Source organism: Oncorhynchus clarkii, chromosome 23, assembly GCF_045791955.1.
Source record: "Oncorhynchus clarkii lewisi isolate Uvic-CL-2024 chromosome 23, UVic_Ocla_1.0, whole genome shotgun sequence".
Lineage (NCBI taxonomy): Eukaryota > Metazoa > Chordata > Actinopteri > Salmoniformes > Salmonidae > Oncorhynchus > Oncorhynchus clarkii.
Window position 1 is genome coordinate 7,458,903 of NC_092169.1, and position 27,892 is coordinate 7,486,794.

Consider the following 27,892-nt stretch of genomic DNA (forward strand, 5'->3'; position numbering starts at 1 on the left):
AATGAGAAATTAACAGGCACCATGACATGCTAGATAAACTAGTAATATCATTAACCATGTGTAGTTAACTAGTGATTATGTGAAGATCGATTGTTTTTTATAAGTTTAATGCTAGCTAGCAACTTACCTTGGCTTCTTGCTGTCCTCGCATAACAGGTAGTCAGCCTGCCACGCAGGCACTTTGTGGAGTGCAATGTAAGGCAGGTGGTTAGAGCGTTGGACTAGTAACCGGAAAATCGGTCCAAAAATACCGATTGTTATGAAAGCTTGAAATCGGCCCTTCTGATTAATTGGTCAACCTCTAATTTCCATGTTAAAATGTTACGGGATGCATTTTCTCCGTTTTTGATGTAGGCCACTGGTTAAAACTAACTTAAAGCAGGTACAGCCTCAGTGTTCACAGTAAACGCACGCTGGAAGTTGCACAAAATGTTCGTAACATAACTTGGATGTTATTTGATAGTGTGTGTTTACCAGGGACGCTAATGTGAAGAACATGACCTGCACCAAAGTCAGATTAGGATATAGGCCAAAGACTAGATAAGTGTATTTTACATGGATTCTTTCCTTATTGTAGGATACTACTTTTAACACTTAGACTTGAAATATTTGGTTGTTTACTAAACTACTTACTCTGTATAGCACTTGGTCTCACATGTCAAACCTTAAAGAGAAGGGTAGGGCTAAGGCTTAAGAGGGTGGGAACGATGCTGAATGGGTGTAGACAAAGAGCTTTCCAGTAGGTGTACCAAAACATCCAAGGGCCATGTTCTCAAAACTGGGGTTAAAAGTTAACTTTTAAAGCAGAATTACTTTCCCATTGTTACTCAACTGTAGTGTATGATAACATTTTCTAGCCGAGTCTTTTATCCAACGTAAAAAAAACACAATTTAAAATGTTGCTACGTAACACCGAATCGAGGCGGTCAGTCACATATGAGAAATAAGAAAATACATCAATAGGAGGCAAACAAATTATAGCATACAAACTTTTTGAAAAGAGATAACCGAAGGGGACTGACTGTTAGAGTAGAAGTCCGTAAACTCTGCCAGGTAGGTGCAGAGCTGCTTGGGGAAGTATCTGCTGTGGTTGTCCATGTAGCAGGGGGAGGAGACAGCCCAGCAGCGAGGAGACAGGATCAGCACCTTCACCTCACTCTCCTCCTCAGGCTCCGATGGCTGATCATCCATCATCTGTAGCACAGCAAAGGACAAAAATAGTTTGTTATGGGTTGGATTCCCAGGAGCCCATATCGCATCGTAACATGTGTATGCTGCTTTGGAAACGAGCATCAGCTATATATCTATGTTTTCTTTTTTAAAGGAAAAACATTGCAGGGCCTGATACAATAGTAGTTCTCGTCCTCTGCTCACCTCCTCGTCGACATCCTGAAGGGTCTTGTCCAGCTGCTGGAGGCGGTAGAGGTGGAACTCCTGCTGCAGCTCCTCAGACTCACTCAGGTTCTTCAGCATCTGCTGGGGGAAGCGGTTGGGAAAGCAGGTGCCTATCTGCATTATGACAGCACTCTCCAGCCACACCTTGCCCTGGCCTAGCAGCCTGTCACCCAGGTAGTACCTAAGGAGGAGGAAACAAGATGGATTGAGACTCGGGTACAATATGGTCCTTTTCAGAATGATAAATGGTGTTAGATGGACCTTACCAACTACAGGGATAGAAATATGGCCTTACCTGTAAAAGTGCTCAAAGGTGTTGGCCAGCTCCAGGCCGGAGAGGAAGAGCATGGGTTCTAGGAATTGCTGCAACTGGTTAAGAGTCTCCACGTTGCCAGAGTCCACTCCACTCTCCTGGATCATCAAGTCGATGTACTGGGCAAACCGCTCGCTCACCTGCAAACAGAGATGGAGAATTCAACCTACACAAAGAGCAGTGATCTGGAGAATAGATGTGTTAACGGTGCACTGCCGGGTCACGTTCATTAGGCACCAAACAGAAGAAAAATTACTGGAACGGGGAAGAACTGTGTGTTTTCTGTTGCATGCCCTAATATGACCCAATTAGTATTGAGTATAGGTCGTCTAGTATAACTCACGTGCATGGCAGTGAGGATGGAGAGCTGTAGGAGAGCAGCAGAGAAGCCGTGGCGGAGAGCCAGCACAAATGCTGTCTGTTGGCCAAACAGCTCCTCCATGGCATTCTTCAGACGGATGTACATGTTCCTGTAGCGCTCCACAAAGTCTGGCAGGCTGCACGTAGAGTCCAAAAACTTCTTAACCTGTTAAACATGTGTTAAGTCATCACTCCAAAGTTTTTATCTAGGAGTTCCAACTTTGAAATCCTGCCAAAGACTCATTTAGTGATGCCATCTAGAATCAAACCTTTTTTTAGAGTTACTACACCAACTTACTTCAAGGACATTAGATCAGAGTAGGTTTATAATGGGCCTCAGCGGTTTTAGAGATAAAGGAGTGGCTTACCTGTCTCTGTACAACGCCCTGCCAACACAGTGCTATCCCTGCAATACTGCTGGTGTTCTTCATCTTCGGCTTGACAGAGTTGGAGGAGGAGGAAGAGGAGACAGCGGCTGCATCTTTGTTCTTTCCCTCTTTTCCATCTGAAAGTAAATGACAATTCAGTTACCTTCTAAACAAAAGGTTTGAGATAAAATCAGGGTAAAAACAATCTGCAGCCAAAAACAACAAAGAAACAAAAATCAAACACATTGTCCTGATCATTTTCAACTGAAACTGGAGGGTTGCGTGTGGGAGGAAAGCGGAATGTTGCAATCATTAGTTATATATTAAAAAATATATATATATAAAAAATAAAAAAAAATGGGGGTGCCATTGAGCTGGAAGAATAACTTAAAACGAAATGCAGTACATTAGCCTCTAAACTGTTACTTACTCTTTAAATCTTTGCTTCGGTTGATACCTTCTGAAAACAAAAGAAATACCTTGAAATACGGAAGACTTGATGAGTGGTGTCTACCAAATATTATAAGTAAAGTAAGTATCAATACGCTCGCGTTTCCAAATTTCTAACTACCATGCAAAATCTAGTGTACTAAGATGTATTCTCAGCTCATTTTGATTGGCAATTCCCAGCACCCATTTCCAGGGGCAATAATTGTCAGTTCACTATTCTGAAGGTTGAGAAGCTGGACAGAGAAAAGACCCATAGCAGCCTTGAGTGTTTACCAGAAGTAAATGCGTGGTAAGGTATAGCGTTACAGGATTACTCACTGCACTTGATAGGCGGCTTGAGCTCCTCTGTGTCCACTCTGCTGGTATCCACATGAACCAGTAGGTGGGTGAGGCGACGGACGCGGGAGTTGAAGATGGCTGCCCGGCTCTTGCAGCGCCTGGCTGACTCTGCGTTGTCAAGGTACTCACTGAGCAGCCAGGAGAGGGGACTGAGGACTTGGGTCTCTGTTGGGAGTGGAGAAGAGAAGCAAGTTATTTGTAATGTATGATTGATAGAAGCTAGCTGAAGTGCAGGAAGTGTGTGCGCGAGAGGGACAGAGTGAGACAGACTCCAAAAGTTACCCGAGATGGTGATGCTCTGTACGATGGGGGTGATGAGGGCCTCCCAGCAGGTACGTCCCAGAGCCTCCGCTGCCTCGGCATCAGGCAGGAAACGATCAGCAAACATCTGCTCATGTCGCAGAGCGCTGTTCAGTCTGCAGACACACACCAGGCCAGGTTAGCACAGTCAGGGGGTCTGTGTAATTTGCAGTACCGTGTATAGTAGAGACAGGCTTACTTGTTGAAGAGCTGCAGCAGCTGGGCCTTGTCCTCCAGGATCTCCTGGCACCAGGTGTGGGCCTTAGTGGTGTAGAAGAGGTAGGTGCGACAGCAGAGCTGCTCCTTGAACACGGGCCAGAAGGTGGGCTTGGGTCCCAGCACCTCAAAGCCATGGACCCTTGTGTCAATGCCACCCTGGTGGGAAGAGCAGGTTCAACATTTTAAAGGAGACTCCCTGCTGACCAGAGTTGGGATTAGTACCATGTCAATTCAGGAAGTAAACTGAAATTCAAATTTTCATGATTCCACAGCCCACCTGCTGACACCGCTTGATCCTGATCTGCACAATGGACCAGAAGCGGGTCATGTTCTCCAGCAACACAATGCGATTGGCTGAAGGAGGCACATTGACCTGTAAAAACAAAGAGTTGGGTGGGTGCGGGGCTTAAACCTTAAAGACAAGATGGTAAATGTAACCTAATTTCCAAAAGTATCCTACTCCGGTCTGCTTATACAGCTACTTACTGTGTTCAGCTCTGTGTTGATGTTTGTGGGGTCGTCTCCTCCAAGTACTACCATGCGGGCAGGCATATAGCTGGAGTCTTCACTGGCCACAAGCACTGCCAATTGCCTGAGTTAATCAAGAAAATTAGAAAATTTACTTACAGTAAGTAGTTAAGAGTAAAAAAAAAAAAAGTTTAAAGTACAAATATCAATGTCATTGAGGTAACCACAGTTGTTTGAGAGCATGCAGTCTAGCATAAAAATCCAGACACATGAACAAGGCAATAACAAAAGTTTCAGTATACAGGCAAGGTAAAAGTGGGCAACACAGGTGTGCTTCATTTTCAATTGTCTCAAGATTAAAAATGCCAACATTCTAAACCCTCTGTATGGCCAAAGTGATGTGTGGACGTACCTAATCACCACCCCCTTGTGCATGTAGATGTTGATAAAATGGGAACCTGTGCAGCCATTGGACTCCCAGTACGTTTTAGGGTTCTTGTCTGTGAGCTTGTTGGCTCGATGGTGATTAGAGGAAACCTCCACTTTCTCCCAGCACTTGTCCTCCTTGAGTTCCACACTAGATCCTGTTAATGGTCACAGACAAAGAATGACAGTTTAAGACAAGTTGTACTTTAACTTTGAGGCTAAATAAAAACTTCAAAGGATGTTTGGTTAAAGTAAATAAATCTACCAGTACTCATTTCTTGATTTTACGAAAAAAAAAAAGAATACAAAAGTAACAACATTATTTATTTTGGCACCATTTCTATACAAGGCTAGTATTCACTTGTAATTTGAGTTAGCTAAAAGTAAGATATATATATATATATTTTTTTTTTAAACACACCTTGGCACAGATTGCGCAGAAAGATGTCAAAGAAGGGGATGTTAATTGGTTGGTGGCTTCGCCGATGCTCCTCTATTTGGCCCAAAACCATCTGTATTTGGTTAGAAAGGACAGCAGAGATTACAAATTAGCTATTAGCAACAGAGTAGCATGACACTTGCAAGCCAAATGTGGCACCCACTATTGAAGGAACATTTCAAAGACCCACAAGTAAAAAATTGTATAAAAATGTAGAATTTTACAATATAAAAACCTAGTCTTGTAACTGACTGAATAGGTAAGATAGTAGAATTTGTATTAAACCTGTATGCAACCAGCCAGAACGCTGGTGGTCATTTTCTTGTAGAGACTGGCGTACTTCTCACAGTCTGTGATCAAGTCCCGCAGCTCTGTGACCAACAGCAGGTTGATACTGTGCTTGTCTAGCGCCTTGACCAGGGCGTCCTTCGTGCCCAAACGACACATCACTACGGCATAGTCTTTGTTCACAGAGGCCAGGCGATACAGGAAGCGGATGAGCAGCTGGACCACCTAGAGGAAACAACCTTGTGTCAATTACATAACCATTCATTGAATACATATCTAAAATAGAAACATAGAGAATTATAAATACGCGCCTCTGGGTTTATAATTATGGAGGATCTTTCCTACCTCACGGTCATTGATGAATGCGGTCATAGAAGACAAGCATGGTTCTATGCTCTCATGCCATGGAAGCAGATCCTCCAGGTAATTGTCCAAGAACTTGTTCAATATTCTACAGGAGAGAATATACAAATGTTCGTGTTAAATTAGTTATCCTCAGGGCACCTTTGAAATACATACATACGCCCTTTGGAGGTTCATTACACAGTACACTGATGACATGATCTAGGCACTGACATGACATTCCAACAACTAAACCCTGTCGGTAGGCAGCACAACAAGCCCCTCAGTCTCACCTGAGGATGGAGAGCTGCGCGGCCCGGTCAGCTCGGTGCTGGTCCATGAGGCGCACCAGGTCCTGGTAGGTCTCTCGGCTGCGGGTTACCTGGTTACGCTCCTCCTCTAGCTGGGAGGCGTCGTCGCACAGCAGCTGCTCCAGCGTCAGGATCACCTCCTTGGTTGCCGTCATCTCCTTCAGGCTCACCACCAGCATCTTCAGCTCTGTGTCCTTGAAGTCCAACTCATCCTTTGACTCTGGAAAAATATCCAGAACATAATTTATTTACTTAATCTTCTTAGTCCCCATTAGGACATAGGCCCACAAGAAGAGGACAATAAACTGTTCTTTATCGTTTATTGTGGGAAGAAGGATCTATTATAGGAATGCAAGAGGCATGGCAGAAAAAGCATATGTGCAACTAGCTAGCTAGGAACCCCTAGACATAACCGGAAGGAGTGTGTTCAGACGAGCAGTGAAATCAAACCTTTTTTCTCCAGCTTGTGGACCATGGAAATGTGGTTGAGGGCAATGATGGCCAGCATGTTCACTGGCCGCGAGGCTGCAAGGCACTTCTTGAGCACAGCGCTGACATCACAGGCCACCAGCTGTTCCGCCAGGCTCTTACTACTGGAGATCAGCATGATGATCACCAACAGACCGTTCCTCACCGATAACATACACCTGGAAAGAGAGAGAGAGCAGATATCCCTTAGCCACCACTGTGACATAGCAGTGTCATCATAGGAAACAGTGGAGTTGGGCATGTTACCATTCCCTTTGAGAGCCAGTAAAAGACATACCTAGGTGTGTTGAGCATCAGTTCAATGCCAGCGGGGATTGCAGCCAGCAGTCCCTTGGAGCCCTCGGCGGTGGCAGAGCCAATACTGGCAAAGACCCCGAGCATCATGGGTGTGCCAGACTCAGAGAGAGGAAGATAACAGCTGCTCATACTGCCCAGATCATGCTTACTGGCACCTGTGATAACCATCAGAGTCTAGGGAGGGGAAGAAACCAACACACACACTAAGTGTGGACAGAAATATGATAGATAAGTCATGACAACACTGCAGCTGTGAAGTTGTCATCCCCTAAAACTATAAGGAAACATGTGCTCTTTCATTATAAAACTAGCTAGACAATAAAAGGTGAGTAAAAAAAGAAAAAGTGATTGAGAACTCACAGCCAGAGCGACTTGCTGGACCTGTGGGACAGTGGGGTATTCCTGCATACAGGAGAGGATAGCTTTGACGCCACCTTCAGTGGCAAAGGAGACCCTCCACTCGTACTTGACCATGAGGGCGCGGGTGAGACGCAGGGTGCTGACCACGTTCTCCTTGGGCTGCCCACTCAGTATCTCGACCAAAAGCTTCAGGACTTTATCCCTGGGGGGTTCAAAGATCAAGTTGGAGGACACAAATGTTAGAGTTCAAACATGACCCTAAAAGAATAGAAGTGTGCAGACAGCAGCCTTACCGTATGGTCTGGACAGCGTCCGTCCTGAGGGTGCTTCTCTCCTGAGGCCCCTCATCCTCTAGGACCTGGATGATGAACTTGATCCCAGCCAGCTGCTGGACTGGATCTGAGCCACTCTTCTTCATGATGTCAACCACCTCCCCCAGCTTCTCCAGGGCTGTCTTCTTGCCCTGCACCTTGGGGTTGTTAAACACTGGTAGGGAAAACACAAGGCAAAGCATGTTAGAGCAAGAATGGCTGTCATTATTTAAAAATCAGGCTAGAGTGCAACAGTGTGAGGTAAGAAAAACAACCCTGTATTCTTGGGCATGTTTATGGTTTCACTTGTCTTTCTCTGGAAAAAGGGATTGGCTACAGCTAGAGGTAGTTTGCCAACAACAAAAACAAACAAAGCTCAAACACAGACTGCCACACCTTTCATCTTTTCCTTCAGATCTTCTGGGTAGTTAGACTCATCTTCCATGGGCAATTCAGACTCTGTGTCGGAGCAATAGTCCGTAGGACTCTCCTTCTTGGGCTTCTTAGACAATGAGCCCATGGCAGAGGAGGAAGAGGCGGCGGCGGTGGCATCAGATGAGGAGTTGCCCCGTCCTCCACCCAGGCCAGAGGATCCGAGGGAGCCGTCGGGCAGCAGCTCATCGTCTTCCAGGCCTCCCCCACCACGCCGCAGGTAGTGTTTAGAGAAGGCATGGGAGCAGAGCAGGTCCCACAGACATGAGTTCTGCAGGGTCTGCTTCAGGTAGTGGAGCATCTTCCGGGCCACCTCGCCTGGCACCGACAGCTGGATAAGAGTGGCCTCGTCTACGTCTGACATCTGACAGAGCAGAGAGAGGCAAAAACATGAAATCTACTCTCAACATCCATGGGGGCTGAGCATCATGAAAAGAGCAGGAAGAGTGAGAGGATTAGAGAGTGGGAATTAAAGACGGATGGGTCCATTTTCCCTCGAACATCAATCCAATAGAAAATTACATCAAAACACTTAACACAGTATGTGCTTTTACAACTCACCTCACTGCGATTGCTCAATTTGAGGAAAGGAGTTCAACAATAGGTTGAAACTGAGTGGAAAACATGGTCGTTGTGAATGTGGTTTCAGAGCCAAACAACAAAATGGACAGCACTTTCTTAGGTGAGGATGAATTCAAAATCACCCATATGCATATTGGATATTAAGCCTTTATGAGGCTTGTGTGCAGCCTGAGGCAAGGAACAGAGTGCAAGCTTTTTTGTGACTTTCTCAAAATCATCAATAGCCTATAGGTCACATCATGCAGCTCATATCTTGTGATTTCTAAGGCAGTCTAAGGTTTGCATCACTCACAACTAAAGTAGCTAAGTAACTCTAAATCTAGCATATAGTACATGTTTCAAACGCTCAACATAGCCACTTCATATGGGCGCACTCTCACTCAGGAAAGGGAAAAATATCCATTCTATTTTATTCAGTTAAGTTCAAATATGTTCCTCTTATTATAAAATAATGGCACGGGACTTAAGCACATCTTGTCTGGTAAATTAACAACAGCACGGTGCACTGTCAGATAACATACAGTAGGGGAAATCATATTCTGTTCTTCTGAAATGCATTTTCTTCACATCATGTTTCTTTAGACCTAAAATAAATAATTAATTTATTGTGATAGTGTATATTCAATTGATTTATTATACTTATTTTAAAAATGTAGATATCCAAAAGGCTTGTATGACAATAACTGTCTGACAACATTTCATGACCGCCACAGCTCCAGTGATGGGCACTTGCCTGTTCATCGAGGCTCTGACGCAGGATGTTGTTGATCTCCTGCTGTTGCTTTGGTTCCAGCTTCTTGATGAAAAAGAGCACTTCCCACCACTCGGCCCTGCTCAGGGTGGCGCCGTCAGACTGCAGCCCCTCAGCCAGGTAAGGCAACGAGTACAGCCCACCAGGAGGCTTGGAGAATAATGTCTGACTCACTGCATACAAGACAACAATATTAGACAACAGTTTCTAATAAAAACAATATGGCAATTTGTTGAATTTACAGAATAACCTGCGTGTGCATTAGGATTCAAAATGTGTGTTCTTTGGCGCGTCGGAGCCATGTTACTGTTAAAAGTCACTTACATGAGTGAGTGTGGTTGCAGGGGATTCTCTTACCAGTCGTGAGCTTGATGGTCTCAGTCAGAGAGGAGGCCTTCTCCTGGGCGTCTTTCTCACCCTGTCCACTAGTGCCAGTGCCCAGGATCTCAACCATGTGCCAGTGCACCCAGTAGGTTCGAGACAGGGAGGTCCAGTACACCTGTGCACAGAAAAACAATCACTTTACAGCAAATCTGACCAAACAGCGTTAATGTCTTTCCCAAATCCGTCATCACTCAACCCTAACTCAAATCGCAGGAGCCTGTGCTGTGACACAGTCTAGGCTGATACAAGGTGTGATTTTTACCTGCACTGGTGGCGAGCCATCATTACTGTAGCGGAAATCCCCCTCATCACCAGCGCTGACCTCCTCATAATCCTCCAACATACGGACCAGCATGCCGCTCTTCAGGTTTTCCTGCACATATTCCACATAAGCCGAGCGGCTGGCGAAGTCTGTGCGCGTCTTGAAGCCGTTGCTGGTCTTCTTCTTGGGTGGTGTGGTGGCTGCCATGTTAGATGCGGCAGCAGTGGCAGGAGAGGCAGAAGCAGAGGCAGAGAAGCGAGGCTGGAAGATAGAACGCACCACACGGCGGGGCGGCTCGTCCTCCTGGTCCTCCCCGCAGGCGCTGCCCTGGACCAGGCCGGCTGACTGTGGCGGCTGCCGGTTGCGGTCCCAGCCCATGACGCGCACCAGCTCAGAGATGAGGTTAGCCATGGCCATGGTGAACTCAAACTCTCGTTGGACACGCAGGTTCTCCGGCTGGTGGCCTGTCCCTGAGGAGGAGCCTGCTGCGTCTTGCCGCTCAGAGCTCGACTCCACCCCTGCCGTGTTGAGCTTGTCCATCAGGGACGTCACACACAGGTAGCGCTTCACCAGGGAGAACAGCAGCTTCCCTGGGATCTGGAGCACACAGGGGAAACGCCACATTACATCTCAGCGACCGATAATTCACTGGTTTGATCTAGAGGTACATGTAGGAACCCATTGGTAAGTAAGAATACAGTACAGAGACATGGAATATGATTTGGTAGCTACCTGAGGGAGGTGGATCCCCTCAAAAGAGATGCCATGTTCCTCAGAGGAGGTGGTCTCTGCAAACAGCTCCAGGAGGGTGTAGCGATTGTCAAAGTCCATGTGCTGCTCAATACCGTCCTGCTGGCTGAGGGACAGGAGCACATAGGCACGGCTCCCTGTGGGAAGACAGGAGCACCATTATTTTACGTGGACACTATTTTGAGCTTACCCTCTGAATCATTACTGCTTGTTGGTCTGTCATGACACCTAGTATCTAATGAGGTGGTTACCACTGCCCTAGGAGAGTTGCATATGCACACACACACCTACCTGATTAACAACCCTGTTCGGTTTCACTCAATTTGAACTTCAAGTCATACTCTAAAAAAGTGAGGTAATGATTCACTGCTTCAGTACCAGATACAAATATGTTTAAGATACAAGTGCATAGGTCAGCAGGACCCAAACCGGTCCAAGTGTAGAATAAATTGGTCATAAAATGTATTAATGTGTCACGAATTGCCAGTTCACTAAAATGTTTCTCATATTACATTCTACCTTACGAAAATACCGCTCAGCTTGAGACAACTGATGCATCCTCTCCATCAGTGTCAAACTGCATGTAAATGTTGACAGTCATTAATCTAGTATTACCGCCCAGGCAGCATCAGTGACGTAGTCAAACTGAGCAATATGCCCAGCACTGAGCAATGCAAGGTAGGCGGCCTCTTCCTGATATCTGACACATTCAGCATTCAAATGCTAAAATGGCTTGAGTGATATTAGGTTGTCACTCAAATAACGCTTATGTAATTTGCTAGGTTATCATCTACGCGCGGTTAAAAATAGTGTAATAAAAGTAAGCTACCGGAAACAGCGGCTACTTAAAGCTGTCTTCAACACCACTACCAAGGTGCTGACTGATCTCGTTCGCAAGATCTGGGAGCATAATATCATATCACAAGACTGGAGAAAAGTACTTATCTTCAAACTGCCAAAGAAAGGAAACCTCAGCGAATGTGGCAACTAGAGGTCGACCGATTAATCGGAATGGCCGATTAGTTAGGGCCGAAGTTTTCATAACAATCTGAAATCGGTATTTTTGGGCGCAGACTTGCGCAGTTAAGAACACATTCTTATTTTCAATGACTGCCTAGGAACGGTGGGTTAACTGCCTCCTTCAGGGGCAGAATGACAGATTATCACCTTGTCAGCTCGGGGGATCCAATCTTGCAACCTTACAGTTAACTAGTCCAACGCAATAGCGACCTGCCTCACTCTCTCGTTGCACTCCACAAGGAGACTGCCTGTTACGCGAATGCAGTAAGCCAAGGTATGTCGCTAGCTAGCATTAAACTTCTTATAAAAAAAACTATAAATCATAACCACTAGTTAACTACACATGGTTGATATTACTAGATATTATCTAGCGTGTCCTGCGTTGCATATAATCTGACTGAGCATACAAGTATCTGACTGAGCAGTGGTAGGCAGAAGCAGACGTGTAAACATTCATTCAAACAGCACTTTCGTGCGTTTTGCCAGCAGCTCTTCGTTGTGCGTCAAGCATTGCACTGTTTATGACTTCAAGCCTATCAACTCCCGAGATGAGGCTGGTGTAACCGAAGTGAAATGGCTAGCTAGTTAACGCGCGCTAATAGCGTTTCAAACGTCACTCGCTCTGAGCCTTCTAGTAGTTGTTCCCCTTGCTCTGCATGGGTAACGCTGCTTCGATGGTGACTGTTGTCGTGGTGTTGCTGGTTCGAGCCCAGAGAGGAGCGAGGAGAGGGACGGAAGCTATACTGTTACACTGGCAATACTAAAGTGCCTATAAGAACATCCAATAGTCAAAGGTATGTGAAATACAAATGGTATAGAGGGAAATAGTCCTATAATAACTACAACCTAAAACTTCTTACCTGGGAATATTGAAGACTCATGTTAAAAGGAACCACCAGCTTTCATATGTTCTCATGTTCTGAGCAAGGAACTGAAACGTTAGCTTTCTTACATAGCACACATTGCACATTACTTTCTTCTCCAACACTTGGTTTTTGCATTATTTAAACCAAATTGAACATGTTTCATTATTTACTTGAGGCTAAACTGATTTTATTGATGTATTATATTAAGTTAAAATAAGTGTTCACACAATGGTCTATTGTTTAATAAAATCAATTTTTATAGCCTAACACAAAACATTTTGTGAACCGCTTGTGTCGTGAATTCCGTCTCATTCCATTTTCGACAACACATTCGATGTAAACACACACACTAAACGTGACTTTTCCAGTCATGTTTGGTTTCATTGCAATCAACTGGTTTGTTTGTAACACAAGCAAACTTGATGGGTCATTTCCCAGGACGTATTGACCGAAAGAAACCGATTTGAAGACAAGTAATGACATCATTGGGCACCAATGATATGACCGCTGTGTCGTTGATTGACTGTATTTTAACCCAATGACCACTGATCTTTTTGAAATCTAGCTGGGTAGATAGCCAATGAGCTGAGGTAAAAGGCAATATGTAATGTTTATGTGTTGGAAGACCAACCCATGTAGTAAGCTCCGACGTAAAGAGGGTCAATCGCCATTAAAGTTTCATACCGGAAGGAGCAACGCATGTTACGCTCAGCGTTGTTTTGGTAAAGTGCATCTTCAGCTGTTTATATATCAATCAGTATGGCGACTAAGTCAGGGAAAGCTAAATCGAAGTCTAGATATACAGATGTACACACAATTTTAGGAGAAATTGATCGGGAAAGTGAGAGATTGTTAGAGGACGATTCATTTAGCGATTCCCAAATGGAGGAATATTTTTTGAACGGAGAGGACATAGTTTTGGACTGGTAAGTTCTTCTCATGCTAATGCTGCTGTTTGAAATTAATAATATAACATTTGTGATTTTTGAAAATTTTAGTAGCAATACATAAAAATGTAATGTGAGACGAGTGTGTCTGCCGCCCCACCTCACCCCACATGAAATAGCCTATTAGAGGCTGTTGAGGGGAGGGCAGGCCCACAACAATGGCCAAAGTGAAATGGAGACTGTAGATCTAGCTGGTCTGTCATAATATAAATGAGACAGTAGATCTAGCAGGTCTATAATAATATATTCAACCTTATGTTCCCTGTACTCTATATATATATATATATATATATATATATATATATCTGTTTATTATACCTGTTGAGACAGGGCTCATATGTGAAACTATTCTAACTGAACATTTTCTTTCACAGTGACACGGACTCCGAATGGGAGCCCCCAGTGCCAAGGTGTCCTGGAGCTGGTTCATCCAGCTCCTGCCACAAGTGGTGTTCATCTGCCCAAATGTATTTCTGCAGGTTTGGATGTGCCTCAGGGCCAAAAGGGCACAACATGGAGGCGTCGCTGTGTTCTTTGCAAAATTAAGTCCCCCATCACCGGCATTACATGCTTGGTGACCCTCTGCTTTACAGCAGAAAGAGACTATGCTATGGCACCTGGCATCAGCAACACAATATTGTGTAGAGGACTGAGGGTCTTCCAAATATTGAAAGTGTTATTTTGTAAATGAATATATATTTTCTTCTCCATTTTGGGGGGGGGGGTTAGAATACCATTTTGGTATTTTGTATATAGTTATTCCATTCAAAATGTATAACTTCACCAATTTGGCCCTTGGGTACATTTGGGCTACTTGTGTGGGACATCTGGGTGACTTCATGATAAATGTCATGTATAGCACACTCATTTTGGGAGTTATCATTCTGAAACTTTGCACAAGTACTTTTGCCGTCTTGTTTTTCACTAAAATTGTCCCCATCATCCTATCTAAATGTTTGTTTTGTCTTGTTCATTTTAAAGATGATACAACAATAAAAATACTTAGTTTTTTCATTGTATTATCTAAACCAGATCTATTGTGTTATATTATCCTACATTCAATTCACATTTACACAAACTTCAGAGTGTTTTCTTTCAAATGGTACCAAGAATATGCATATCCTTGGTTTTGAGCCTGAGCTACAGGCAGTTAGATTTGGGTGTCTTCAGGCAGAAATTGAAAAAAGTAGGAGGGTAACTGTAAGAGGTTAACAAAAGCGCATTCGCAAAAAAAAAGCACAATCATTGCACCAGTGTACCCAACCATAAACATCAATGACTTTCTTAAAATCAACACACAAGTATATATTTTTAAACCTGCATATTTAATTAAGAAATTCATGTTAGCAGACAATATTAACTAGGGAAAGTCAATTCTCTTGCGTTCAGTACAAGCAGAGTCAGGGTATATGCAGCAGGTTGGGCCTCCTGGCTCTTTGCGAACTGTGTGAAGACCATTTCTTCCTAACAAAGACCGTAATTAATTCGCCAGAATTTTACATAACTATGACATAACATTGAAGGTTCTGCAATGTAACAGCAATATTTAGACTTAGGGTTTCCACCCGTTCGATAAAATAGGGAACGGTTCCGTATTTCACTGATAGAATGAACGTTTTGTTTTTGAAATTATAGTTTCTGGGTTTGACCATATTAATGACCTAAAGGCACATATTTCTGTGTGTTATTTTATTATAATTAAGTCTATGATTTGATATTTGATAGAGGAGTCTGACTGAGCTGTGGTAGGCAGCAGCAGGCTCGTATGCATTCATTCAAACAGCACTTTCCTTTGTTTGCCAGCAGCTCTTCGCAATGCTTGAAGCACAACGCTGTTTATGACTTCAAGCCTATCAACTCCCGAGATTAGGCTGGCAATACTAAAGTGCCTATAAGAACATCCAATAGTCAGAGGTATATGAAATACAAATGGTATGGAGAGAAATAGTCCTATAATAACTACAACCTAAAACGTCTTGACCGGAAATATTGAAGAATCATGTTAAAAGAAACCACTAGCTTTCATAGGTTCTCATGTTCTGAGCAAGGAACTGAAACGTTAGTGCAATATGTGCCATGTAAAAAGCTCTTACCTTCTCCAACACTGAGTTTTTGCATTATTTAACCATGTTTCATTATTTGAGACTAAATTAGTTTTATTTATGTATTATATTAAAGTAAGTGTTCATGGGCCTCCCGGGTGGCGCAGTGGTTGCGCAGACTGGTGGCGCAGACTCTGGGTTCGCGCCCAGGCTCTGTCGTAACCGGCCGCGACCTGGAGGTCGGTGTGGCAATGCACAATTGGCCTAGCGTCGTCCGGGTTAGGGAGGGCTTGGCCGGTAGGGATGTCCTTGTCTCATCGCGCACCAGCGACTCCTGTGGCGGGCCGGGCGCGCTAACCAAAGGTTGCCAAGTGCACTGTGTTTCCTCCGACACATTGGTGAGGCTGGCTTCCGGGTTGGATGCGCGCTGTGTTAAGAAGCAGTGCGGCTTGGTTGGGTTGTGTTTCGGAGGGCGCATCGCTTTCGACCTTCGTCTCTCCCGAGCCCGTACGGGAGTTGTAGCGATGAGACAAGATAGTAGCTACTAAAAAACAATTTGGATACCACTAAATTGGGGAGAAAAAGGGGTAAAATTCAAAAAAAAAAAATTTTTAATGTGTTCATTCAGTATTGTTGTAATTGTCATTATTACAAATTATATATGTATATATAAAAAGTTATAATAATAAAAATCGACATCGGTCCTATTGGCGTTGAAAAATCATTATCGGTCGACCACTACTTAGCGCCATGTCAAAAGGTCTCAGCCATTCCTGATAGGGGAGTCACATTTAAGAGTCCACAAGGTTGGACCGTCATGGCCCAAGGAGTGGGATTTCAAAAAGTACAGAAACAGAGGCGCAATACAACACTATAGCTGTGTTATTCCATTCAAGACAGTAGAGCAGACAGTGTCTTTATTAATTAAAAGGACAATTGTGAGTGGCTTAATTAATAAAAGAAAAATGAACCTACCATAACAATCAACAACCCAATTCAATGAATGTTGACTGGTTTCATAAAGCATGTTAAAAAAAATCTTTATCTTATCAAACATGAAAATGTTATCCATTTCCTCCAGCAAACATAGTTGCTAAGAAACCTTAAAACAAACAGTCTAAATCAGCCAAGGTGGCCTCTTTATAAAGGGAAGATGAGTAAAGCCCTTCTTTTTTACCCTTCATTGATGACGCATATGAGAAAAACATCAACAGCTCTACAACTGGGGAATTCTCTGTAATAAGGCTCTATCAAATTGCCAAAAAGGGTCAGTTGGAAGGCAAAAAACACGGTAAAGAAATGCTTGGTGGGACCTGATACAAGGCTTTACCAGTACCACTAATCTTTGTGTTTTGCATTGTACAGATTGTCATTGCATCAGTGAATTGTCACTGACCAAGTGTCATGGCTGTCAACTGCAACAGACTTAGCCAATGTCAACAATTCAGAGTATATTCAAATGAATAACAAACAGCTTAACTGGTCCGGGTTCACATCCGGACTAGTTGCACACAATTCCAAGTTACAGAGTATTCATGTCATGACTAAAGGGCAAGTACGAGAGCCCATAGTTAGGCTAACCATTACCCAAAAACTCACACCCTTAAAATCAAACCGGAAGCATTGTTGGTCAAATAGAAAATGCTACGCAAACTAAAGCCATCAGGCAAAGGTAAGATTAACCAGTGGAAAAACGGCATTGCTAAACCCAGAATTCAAGCCCCTCTTCAGAAAATAAAGCTATAAGTCATTCAGAAATACCATTACTTAGATCAATGATGTTTACAGAATAATATATTTGAATCTTTTAATATCACACAGACCTAATGACCTATTATTAAGGATATGAATCTTTCCCATTCAAGACAATCCAATACATTTCTCAGATTAGATGTCTTCTCAGGTTCAACAAGCTTTCCTCCCTGGACCCTACCTGAATAAATGTATGTTTTAAATATGGAGACCAGGTCCAAACAGACAACCAGACCCAGCCCTGTATAGACCCTGTCAAGTCCAGACCAGGCTGATCTGAATCGAATGAGGGAAGCAGCAGAAAATACATTGTTTTTGCTATGTTATTAACTGAAGCGTTTAAAAACGCACAAACTAAGGGAGAGGAAAACTGAGCTGGCAGCATGCGGGGGAGGAGCCGTGCTGTGTTTGTGACTGTGTGGCTGAGTAGCACAAGGAGGAAGAGAGTGAAGCAAAGAAGCCCACTTGTACTAGTTACTAACTTCTAGCCGCTGGGTTATTTATCATCCACTGATTACATAGCACTCGTTTTTACTGCATCAAACCAAGAAGAGAAGCTAGTTAATAAGCTAGCTAATCAAAGCTACATAGGCTGCCCTTTCCCCCGTCCTACACAGTAACTTCATTCAAAGTTGAAGTAGAAGCCTACCTGATGGCTCTTGGTCATGGAAATATATCCTTCTCATTTAACAGCATCATTTTAAATCAATCTTCCATTGATATCCTAACTTGCTTGCCACAACAGAGTCAGAGGCTAGTACCACTGATGATTGGCCGACAAAAACAACAAGCTACATGCGCCTCCTGTGAAAACACAATGTTCATGTGTGGGTAAAGTTGATTGTTTCATAAGGACAGTAATAAGCTTTACGTATTGACCTCAGCACGTATATCCAAATGAGTTGTCTCTCTGGTAACTTACTTTTATTCCGGTAAAGCACAATTGGCTTATTATCCCTTGCGCAAGTAGCCTACAGCTGTGGGAAACTGAGGGCCCAAAATATTTTATACAATGTTGCAAGCACATGCTTTGGGCTGGACCAAGTTAATACAATGTTAAGTTCCTTGCAGAGAGGCCATGCATAGCCAATGTGATTTATAGGATATTTACTTTTAAAACCAGGATATTTTCTACCTACTGAATGCAATATTTTTATTTGTCGGCTGTACGTATGCTATTCTTACATATTAGCACATTTACTTTTCGAATAGTAACATTTTGATTGACCACATGACATTGATTGAGATATGAAGACTATTACAAATTTAACTGTTCCATAAAATTGTGCATATGAAAATCCTAATCATGTCAGTAGAAATGGTCAAATAAATTGGCACTTCAAATGGAAGAGGTTGTTGACCGCTGGTGTAGCCCATTACTGGCAACTTGACTAAATGGCAGAAGGCCAGCAGCAGCAGGCTGGGGGGTGTCAGGAACAGGTTCTCTTCTGGTTAGGCTATATTGATTAGAGGTCGACCGATTATGATTTTTTGTAATAATGACAATTACAACAATACTGAATGAACACTTATTTTAACTTAATATAATACATCAATAAAATCAATTTAGCCTCAAGTAGATAATGAAACATGTTCAATTTGGTTTAAATAATGCAAAACCAAAGTGTTGGAGAAGAAAGTAAAAGTGCAATGTGTGCTATGTAAGAAAGCTAACGTTTCAGTTCCTTGCTCAGAACATATAAACTCTGGTGGTTCCTTTTAACATGAGTCTTTAATATTCCCAGGTAAGAAGTTTTAGGTTGTAGTTATTATAGGACTATTTCCCTCTATACCATTTGTATTTCATTAACCTTTGACTATTGGATGTTCTTACAGGCACTTTAGTATTGCCAGTGTAACAGTATAGCTTCCGTCCCTCTCCTCGCTCCTCCCTCGGCTCGAACCAGCACCACAACAGCCACCATCGAAGCAGCGTTACCCATGCAGAGCAAGGGGAACAACTACTAGAAGGCTCAGAGCGAGTGATGTTTGAAACGCTATTAGCGCGCATTAACTAGCTAGCCATTTCACTTCGGTTACACCAGCCTCATCTCGGGAGTTGATAGGCTTGAAGTCATAAACAGCGCAATGTTTGACACACAACGAAGAGCTGCTGGCAAAATGCACAAAAGTGCTGTTTGAATGAACGTTTATGCGCCTGCTTCTGCCTACCACCGCTCAGTCAGATACTTAGATACTTGTATGGCTCAATCAGATTATATGCAACACAGGACACGCTAGATAATATCTAGTAATATCATAAACCATGTGTAGTTAACTAGTGATTATGATTGATTGTTTTTTATAAGATAAGTTTAATGCTAGCTAGCAACTTACCTTGCCTGTTACGCAAATGCAGTAAGCCAGTCTCCTTGTGGAGTGCAACAAGAGAGAGGCAGGTCGTTATTGCGTTGGACTAGTTAACTGTAAGGTTGCAAGATTGAATCCACCGAGCTGACAAGGTGAAAATGTGTCTTTCAGCCCCTGAACGAGGCAGTTAACCCACCTTTCCTAGGCCATCATTGAAAATAAGAATGTGTTCTTAACCTACTTGCCTAGTTACATAAATATTAAATAAAGGTGTATAAAAAAAAAAGAAAGTCCATTTTAATTCAATTAAAATAAATTTAAAAAATTAAAATCAGCGCCCAAAAATACCGATTTCCGAATGTTATGAAAACTTGAAATCGGCCCTAATTAATCGCCCATTTTGATTAATCGGTCAACCTCTAATCTAGAGCATCCCAAACATGCTCAATGGGTGACATGTCTGGTGAGTATGCAGGCCATGGAAGAACTGGGACATTTTCAGCTTCCAGGAATTGTGTACAGATCCTTGCAACAAGAGGCTGTGCATTATCATGCTGAAACATGAGGTGATCGTGGCAGATTAATGGGATGACAATGGGCCTCAGGATCTCATCACAGTATCTGTGCATTCAAATTGCTACCAATAAAATGCAATAGTTTGTTGTCCATAGCTTATGCATGCCCATACCCCCAGCATGGGGCACTGTTCACAACATTGACATCAGCAAACCTCTCAAGCACACAACGCCATACACATGGTCTGTGGTTGTGAGGCCTGTTGGACGTACTGCCAAATACTCAAATTATGTTGAGGCAGCTTATGGTAGAAAAATTTACATTAAATTCTTTGGCAACAGCTCTGGTGGACATTCCTGCAGTCAGCATGCTAACAGCATGTCACTCTACTCTCATTTCCGACATGGCTGACACTGGGACAGTCTAAGAACGAAACTATCAAAACCCCATACCTGCGTCATGAGAGGCCAGAGCCCGGAGCATCTTCCCAGCACTTCGGCGGGTTTGTCGCTCTTTGTTGCAGAGCAGCTCCATGAGCAGGTCCAGGGCACCGGTCTCCTTGAAGACGCCCACCAGTGAGCCGATGCTGGCGTAGGCACTAAGCACGTGGATGGTGTGTGTGATGCTGATGGCAAAGTCGCTCTTCTTGGCCATTTGCTTGCGGGCCCTCGTGACCAAGTTCTTGACATCGTCCTTCATGTCTGAGAGCTCCACCTCGTCAAAGGTGACATCAGCAGGGAACTCTCCACTGGGCCTCTCCTCCTCCTGGAGGGGCCGCTGGGTGTCTGCCTTGCGCTTGCCCAGTAGAGTGGGGCAGTTGGCGTAGACATCCTCCGTTGACATCCACATCAGTATGTTCTCCGTCTTGCTCTCGCCTGAGGTTGAGCCGCTGGAGCCGCCCACCCCTGAACTGCTTCCCCCACCTCCTCCTGCCTCATTGCTCCCTCCACCTGAGCCACTACCGTCGTCTATGGCCAGCAGGCACCAGCGGATCAAGTACTCTGTCTGGCCATCGTGAGTCCGCCGCTGCCGGATCAACTCCTCTGGATAGGCCTGCAGCTTCGTGCCCAGCTGGACAAGTAGGTTCCCGTTGCGGCGTTCGCCTACCATGATTGCTGTAAGGGAAATATAAAGGAATGCTTAATATCAATATACTTTGATATCTGCATATATATTTACAAATCTAAAAAAACAGCTGTACATACGTTTTGCAACTGTAAAGTAATTTTGAATCAGCAATTAAGACTATGCAAACCAGAGTGAGATACTGGATGGGCAAATACTGTACTCAGCCAATGAAGGCTTAGTTGCATTTAAGATTTACCCTTCTTGGGAAGGATAGACATGATAAAGCCATTGGTGAAAGGACAACTATACATTTCTGGAAACTTTCATTTTCACTGAGTTATTTGAACATCCCTTTTTCAAGGCAAAGATAATTAGCGAAATGACGCCACACTAAAAAGCCAGCTAACAGGTTATACTAGCCAACTCAGCTAACAATAATATCGACTAACATGTAGACAGTAAAGTATTTTGTTAGTTCAACTAAGTTACCTAAATAACGTTAGCTAGTTACGAACATCGTTTGAATAATTTGCAAAAGAGAATGAGTAACAGTTAGCTAGCTAGTTCGCTAGCAGTTGCAAATGCCAACCACGGTCGTAAGCGCATTGCAAACATGGTAAACGCTGGCTGCTGCTGCAGTTAGCTTGAAAACGCTAACTAACGTTAGCTTGGTAACGTTAGCTAACTTTGAACTTGAAACATCTGATTGCATCAGCTGGGAGGTTAGTCAGCTCTACTTTTTAAACACTAACGTTATCCTCATATTTACGGTGAACAGGTGTGGCTGCCAATGTCGCTGATTAACTCCAACACACCAGTTTAGCGACAGACTGCCTCATTATCAGCAGGGGCCCGTTTTGACAAGGCAAGCCTGCCTCAACTAGCTAGCTTGCCAGCATCGCTCAGTAGCTAGCTACGGATAGCTGGAATAGTGCGGCCTAATAACACTATAATAACAGGGGATACCTCTTACCTCCAGTGTTACAGGGTTTCCCCGCTCCTCTGTCGATGGAATGTTCTTCTCTGTTGTAATATGTCGTTTCCCTGCCTGGAACTAGTTTTTAGCCAGCGTTTGATACGGGGCGCGCACGTGACAGGTAGGAATTTCACCACGTTCACGTCATGTCGACAACTCGGTAATTACGAGTCAAATGAACGTAACTTCTTTGTAGAGACCGTATAACTTGCTATTGGTTGATTCTGATACCTCCCAAGTGGGGAAACTCGGAATCCAAGTATTTCGCTTTGCAAACAAGGGTGCAGGGTTCCGGTCACCGGCCTTTTATCAATTCGATTTGCTAACCTCCTGCGTCATCTCTTGCCTCTTTTAAAAAGGTCGAAGTTAATCGAGGAGAGTGAACGTGGTTGGAAATGCACTTGCTTGAAACAATATGGTTCTTCTCCGTCACGAAGCGTTAGGCAAATTGCATTTACAGGGGTCTATCGCTCAATAAGTGTAAAGTGATCAAAACTAAGTAAATTAATTGTGCAAAACATTTTATAGAAAACAATAAGTAGCATGTTTTTCTCTAACAAAACGAAAGCTGATTCATATATGATGTGGAAGATTTCAAAACTCTTCTGCGGTTCTGTTTACAGTCACTAATCGCGTTTCCATTCCATCCAGTTTTTATGCCAGTATGCTAGTAAAGTCATTCCTTGTTTTGTTTTTTTAATCATGACATGTATCCTATTTGTGGTACAATTGTATAAATTCCAACAGATCATTTGTTTTTTCAACATGGTGGGATCTTTTTGTGTGAGTAAAATTAATTATGTAAGAACTGGTGGAGGAAATATTGATATAGCCATCCTCCCGAGTTGCGCAGCGGTCTAAGTCACTGCAACCGAAAAAAAAAATATATAGTTTCATCTAATGTCTGTCATGTTTTAGGTTTACATGATTCATTAATTGCTGTTCATGCTATATCAAGTAGGCTGTTATCCTACTCTAAATATAACTACAATTGAAATAATCACTTTCTTTTACCATTTTTAACTAGCGCAATGCTGCTGTTGTCAGCTAGCCAGCATAAATAGCGAGCTGGGAAGTGCTCGTCAGAACAACTGACTGAACCAACTAAGCCAAATCCATTTGTCTCAAATCAACTTTCAACTGCGAACTTGGGCACGAGGCGTGTCCGTATAGCCTCCCCCACATTAGGTGGAATGCTACGGGAGTAAAGAGGAACAGTTTCTTTCATAGAATATTACATTGTTCACGTCATGTCAGAAACGGCCATTTCCATTTCCAACAAAGAATTTGAGACTGCATCCAAGATGTCCTACCGTTGTTTTCATTGTAATCTAATTCAGATTCGCATACTCCGATTCATGGACGGTCTATATCCGGGTTGCATCCAATGTACATGTCCATAGTATGTTCCAAACGGCGTTCCATAGTAACACAACAACATGCAGTGTGTCCCGCTTGCCGAGCACTTGTTATCCTGCAGTACGGAGAATGAATAATCTAGAATATTGTAGCCAATATCAGGCCAATGTGACAGCTAAAGCACATTTATTGTAGTGATTTTCGCCAAAAATGTAAATCTACGGCATTACATCTACATTTATTTTTTTTAAGTCCCAACTTCGGCAGATTAATTTGAAATTCTGGTTGAAGTTTCTAGCCACAAGCATAAACTAGCTAGCTGGGAAGGGCTCATTAGACAACTGACTAAACCGATTCTATGGCTGTGTTCGATTCTGATATTTTCCCAAGGGAGAAACTCTGCGCGAGTTTCAGAGTTACAAGTTGTCTTGAAAGCGGCATCCATCTCGCTGCGCATAAATCATACATTTTGGACATCAGGCTTGTCCGCATAGCCTCTCACCCCTAATGTTTTATTCTTCTTCTCTGTGAGTGTTATGGCGGACCCATCCAAAAAATGTGTATTGCCACCCCCCTAATGTTTTGAAATAAGCTTCACGATAATATCATACAATTCGTGAAAGTCCTGTCATTTAAGATAGATAACAATACACTCATTAGCAGTTTATTATGTACACCAACCCATTCACGAAAAAGGATCGCTCCTACAGACAGTGAGTTATGTGGCAGTGGCTTGCTATATAAAGCAGGCAGAAAGACATTGAGGCATTCAGTTACTGTTCAATTGAACGTTAGAATGGGCAAAAAAAAAATCCTGCTGTTTATTCAGCCATAACAATCCGCCTAAGCAACGTTGAGCGTGGTATGATCGTCGGTGCCAGGCTCGCCGGATACAGTATCCCCAAAACGGCCGCCCCCCTGAGCTTTTCATGCATAACAGTGTCTAGGGTTTATAGAGAATGGTGCGACAAACAAAAAACATTCCAGGCAGCGGCAGTCCTGTGGGCGAAAACAGCTGATTGATGAGAGAGGTTGAAAGAGAATGTTAAGAATTGTGCAAGCTAACAGGTGGGCCACAAACAGACAATTAACAGCGCAGTACAACAGTGGTGTGCAGAACGACATCTCAGAAAGCACAGCTCGTCGATCCTTGTCACGGATAGGATATTGCAGCAGAAGAACACACCGGGGTTCCACTCCTATCAGCTAAAAATAAGCAGCTCCAGTGTGCATATGATCACCAACACTGGACAATTGAGGAGTGGAAAAAACATTGCCTGGTCCATCGAATCCCAGTCCTGTTGTGTCTACAGCTGCACACTCGAGAGTATCCTGACAGGTTGCATCACCGCCTGGTATGGCAACTGCTCGGCATCTGACTGTAAGGCGCTACAGAGGGTAGTGCGAACGGCCCAGTACATCACTGGTGCCAAGCTTCCTGCCATCCAGGTTATCAGCTTATCTGAACATTGTTGCTGACCAAACCCAATAGAGCATTTTTGGGATGAGATGGATTTGGCTGTTTGCAACATGAACGTACACCGTCCAATCTGCAGCAACTGCGTAATGTCATCGCTTTAGCATGGACCAACATCGTCTGTGAAACGTTTCCGACACCTTGTAGAATCCATGCACCTGAAGAATTCATAGCAATAAAAATGGCTTGCAGACTACCAAGATACATCAGCAATCACTACGTTAACAGCATATCTGGACTGACATCAATCAACAATAGACAGTCAATCATTGGCCAGAAGTTCATCAACAGAGCCGCTCACAACCCATCATTGAAGGAAGCTGTGGGACAAGCCAAATAGACCACAGATACACCCATGTCCATAATGCTGAAACTGACCTAGAAGAGAGGAAAGGGGAGAAGAAAAATAATAATAATACAAAAAAAACAATCAATTGTGTGTGTATGAAAGTGTGTAGAATGCACTCCTTAGCGCCCCCACCCCTCTCCCCCTGCACAGTTGTGAGCTAATTTTTTTATGACGTTTTCTATCTTTTATTTTTTATTTATATTTTATTTTTTAAAGTAAACACCACAAACTCATGTCGGGAAAAGAAAAAGGCGAAACGAATCTACGCCCGTTCTGATAAAAACCCTAGGGCATCTAGCCTCGGGGGATGCCTTGCTTGACCACACCCTCCTTCCTTGCTCCTGGCCTGCCCTGCCTCTTCCACCAATCCAATTGTTTCTTATGGACAGAAAAGAGCAGAAGCTCTGAGCTGTCCGATCAGGTCCATTGTCTACTGGCGACCCAGAGTCTGCAACACCACTAAGCAAGGGGCACCACCAAGCAAGCTACACCATGAAGACCAAGGAGCTCGCCAAACAGGTCAGGGACAAAGTTATGGGGGAGTACAGATCAGGGTTGGGTTATAAAAAAATATCCAAAACTTTGAGCATCCCACTGAGCACCATTAAATCCATTATTAAAAAATGGAAAGAATATGGCACCACAATAAACCTGCCAAGAGAGGGCTGCCCACCAAAACTCACAGACCAGGTAAGGAGGGCATTGATCAGAGAGGCAACAAAGAGACCAAAGATAACCCTGAAGGAGCTGCAAAGCTCCACAGCGGAGATGGGAGTATCTGTCCATAGGACCACTTTAAGCCATACACTTCACAGAGCTGGGCTTTATGGAAGGGTGGCCAGAAAAAAGCCAATGTTTAAAGAAAAAAATAAGCAAACACGTTTCTGTTTGCCATAAGGCATGTAGGAGACTCCCCAAACATATGGGAGAAGGTACTCTGGTCAGATGAGACTAAAATGTAGCTTTCTGGCCATCAAGGAAAATGCTATGTCTGGTGCAAATCCAACACCTCTCATCACCCTGAGAATTCCCTTTATAATCTGTGATTGTTTGGAGCCCCTGCCACATGCGTCTCGTGTCTGAGCCGTTGAATTGTGACTCCACTTGGTCCCTGTACTGTCGTTTTGCTTCTTTGATTGCCTTACGGAGGTCATAGCTGGTCTTTTTGTACACGTCCATGTTCCCAGTCACCTTGCCATGGTTAAATGCGGTGGTTCACGCTTTCAGTTTTGATGATTTGCAAAGGGAGGGCGGGGGAGGGAGGGCCATTTAGTCTGTCCTGGAAGGTATTTTTTCAAGCGTGTTCTCTCTGCGTGTAGCACAGGAGATGTGTTGATAGAATTTCAGGAGCGTTTCATGAGATTTTTTTTAAATGAAATTCCCCAGCTACAATAAACGGATATGCTGTTTCTAGTCTGTACAAAGTGCAGTGTAGTTCCTTGAGAGCCATTGCGGTGTCGGCTTGGGGGGGATATACACGTAACGCGGTCAGCATTTGATGGTGAGGTATTTCAGATCAGGAGAACAAGGACTTCCTGTACGTTACCACAATCACACCATGAGTTGTTAATCAATACAAACACCCCTCTACCTCTGTAGGTATAGGGGTGTTTCACAGAGAGTTTCACGGAGAGAGCCATGATTCCGTAAAACAGAGTTTGTTACAGTCCTTTATGTCTCTCTGGAAGGAGATCCTCGCCTTGACCTCGTCTACTTATTGCCCAGGGACTGAACATTAGTGAGTAATATACTCGAAAGTGGTGGATGGTTTGTTCGCCGCCTGAATATGACTAGAACCCCACTTCTCCTCCCTCTTCTCCTTTGTCAACGTTTTGGTTTTGCACCCGGGATGAATGGGGCAGCCTCTGGAAGTTCAAACAAAGGATCCAGGCCAGGGAAGTCGAATTTCTAGTTGAATTTCTGGTGAATGAACACCGACCTAATATCCCAAAGTTATTTTTGGCTGTAGGTAATAATACTAGAAACGTTGGGTAGGAGCTCGAAACAGTGCAACCGTGTCTGTCAGCAACATCTTGGCAACCATCCTCTGATGTGACCCAATAAAAACAATTGTTCACAAAAAAAAACGGTGATGTACATAGCTTCCCTAGCACTTGCTGCCCTTTATGGGTGTACACGACCTCTACAATAAATTCACTAGCAACAATAACAATTGTTATGTAGTACTAATAAGAGTGATGATCAATTTCTGGTGGCACTAAGACCTTTTTGTTATGTCAGAATATGGAGAGTCATCCAGACATACTCTAAAGGGGATTTAGGTTAGGGCATAGCTCAATGGTAAGAATTACATGTAGGTAGGTTGTGATCTGTTTATGTACTGTACAGTGCCTTCAGAAAGTATTCACACTCCTTGACTAATTCCACATTTTGTTGTTTCAGCCTGAATTCAAAATGTATTACATATATTTGTTTTCTCACCCATCTACACAAAATACTACATAATGGCAAAGTGAAAACATGTTTTTAGAAAGTTTGCTAATTTATTGAAAATGAAATATAGAAATATCGAATTGACATAATTATTCACACCCTGTGTCAATACGTTGTAGA

The 27,892-nt window shown here is 43.4% G+C and overlaps 1 protein-coding gene across 3 annotated transcripts in view; it reads right to left on the reverse strand.

Annotated features, from left to right (window-relative positions):
• Positions 1-22,251, reverse strand: part of LOC139382048 (cullin-9) — a 37,293-nt gene extending 15,042 nt beyond the window's left edge. Inside the window, exons 1-27 of one of the 3 annotated variants that reach the window (XM_071125999.1) lie at positions 22,131-22,251; positions 20,542-21,204; positions 10,619-10,773; positions 9,887-10,483; positions 9,598-9,739; positions 9,223-9,413; positions 7,872-8,271; positions 7,458-7,650; positions 7,165-7,366; positions 6,785-6,978; positions 6,469-6,665; positions 6,001-6,238; positions 5,711-5,816; positions 5,363-5,590; positions 5,060-5,150; positions 4,625-4,796; positions 4,231-4,336; positions 4,022-4,117; positions 3,725-3,900; positions 3,508-3,641; positions 3,205-3,390; positions 2,867-2,896; positions 2,437-2,573; positions 2,052-2,234; positions 1,691-1,848; positions 1,375-1,576; positions 1,023-1,194 (exon numbers count right to left, since the gene is read on the reverse strand). In XM_071125999.1, the coding sequence (XP_070982100.1) occupies positions 1,023-1,194; positions 1,375-1,576; positions 1,691-1,848; positions 2,052-2,234; positions 2,437-2,573; positions 2,867-2,896; positions 3,205-3,390; positions 3,508-3,641; positions 3,725-3,900; positions 4,022-4,117; positions 4,231-4,336; positions 4,625-4,796; positions 5,060-5,150; positions 5,363-5,590; positions 5,711-5,816; positions 6,001-6,238; positions 6,469-6,665; positions 6,785-6,978; positions 7,165-7,366; positions 7,458-7,650; positions 7,872-8,271; positions 9,223-9,413; positions 9,598-9,739; positions 9,887-10,483; positions 10,619-10,773; positions 20,542-21,199 (5,344 nt within the window). In that variant the 5' untranslated portion in view covers positions 21,200-21,204; positions 22,131-22,251. The remainder of the gene's footprint in view (positions 1-1,022; positions 1,195-1,374; positions 1,577-1,690; positions 1,849-2,051; positions 2,235-2,436; positions 2,574-2,866; positions 2,897-3,204; positions 3,391-3,507; positions 3,642-3,724; positions 3,901-4,021; positions 4,118-4,230; positions 4,337-4,624; positions 4,797-5,059; positions 5,151-5,362; positions 5,591-5,710; positions 5,817-6,000; positions 6,239-6,468; positions 6,666-6,784; positions 6,979-7,164; positions 7,367-7,457; positions 7,651-7,871; positions 8,272-9,222; positions 9,414-9,597; positions 9,740-9,886; positions 10,484-10,618; positions 10,774-20,541; positions 21,205-22,130) is intronic. The other 2 variants (XM_071126000.1, XM_071126001.1) reach the window with 2 other exon arrangements.
• Between the last annotated feature and the right edge of the window lie 5,641 nt (positions 22,252-27,892).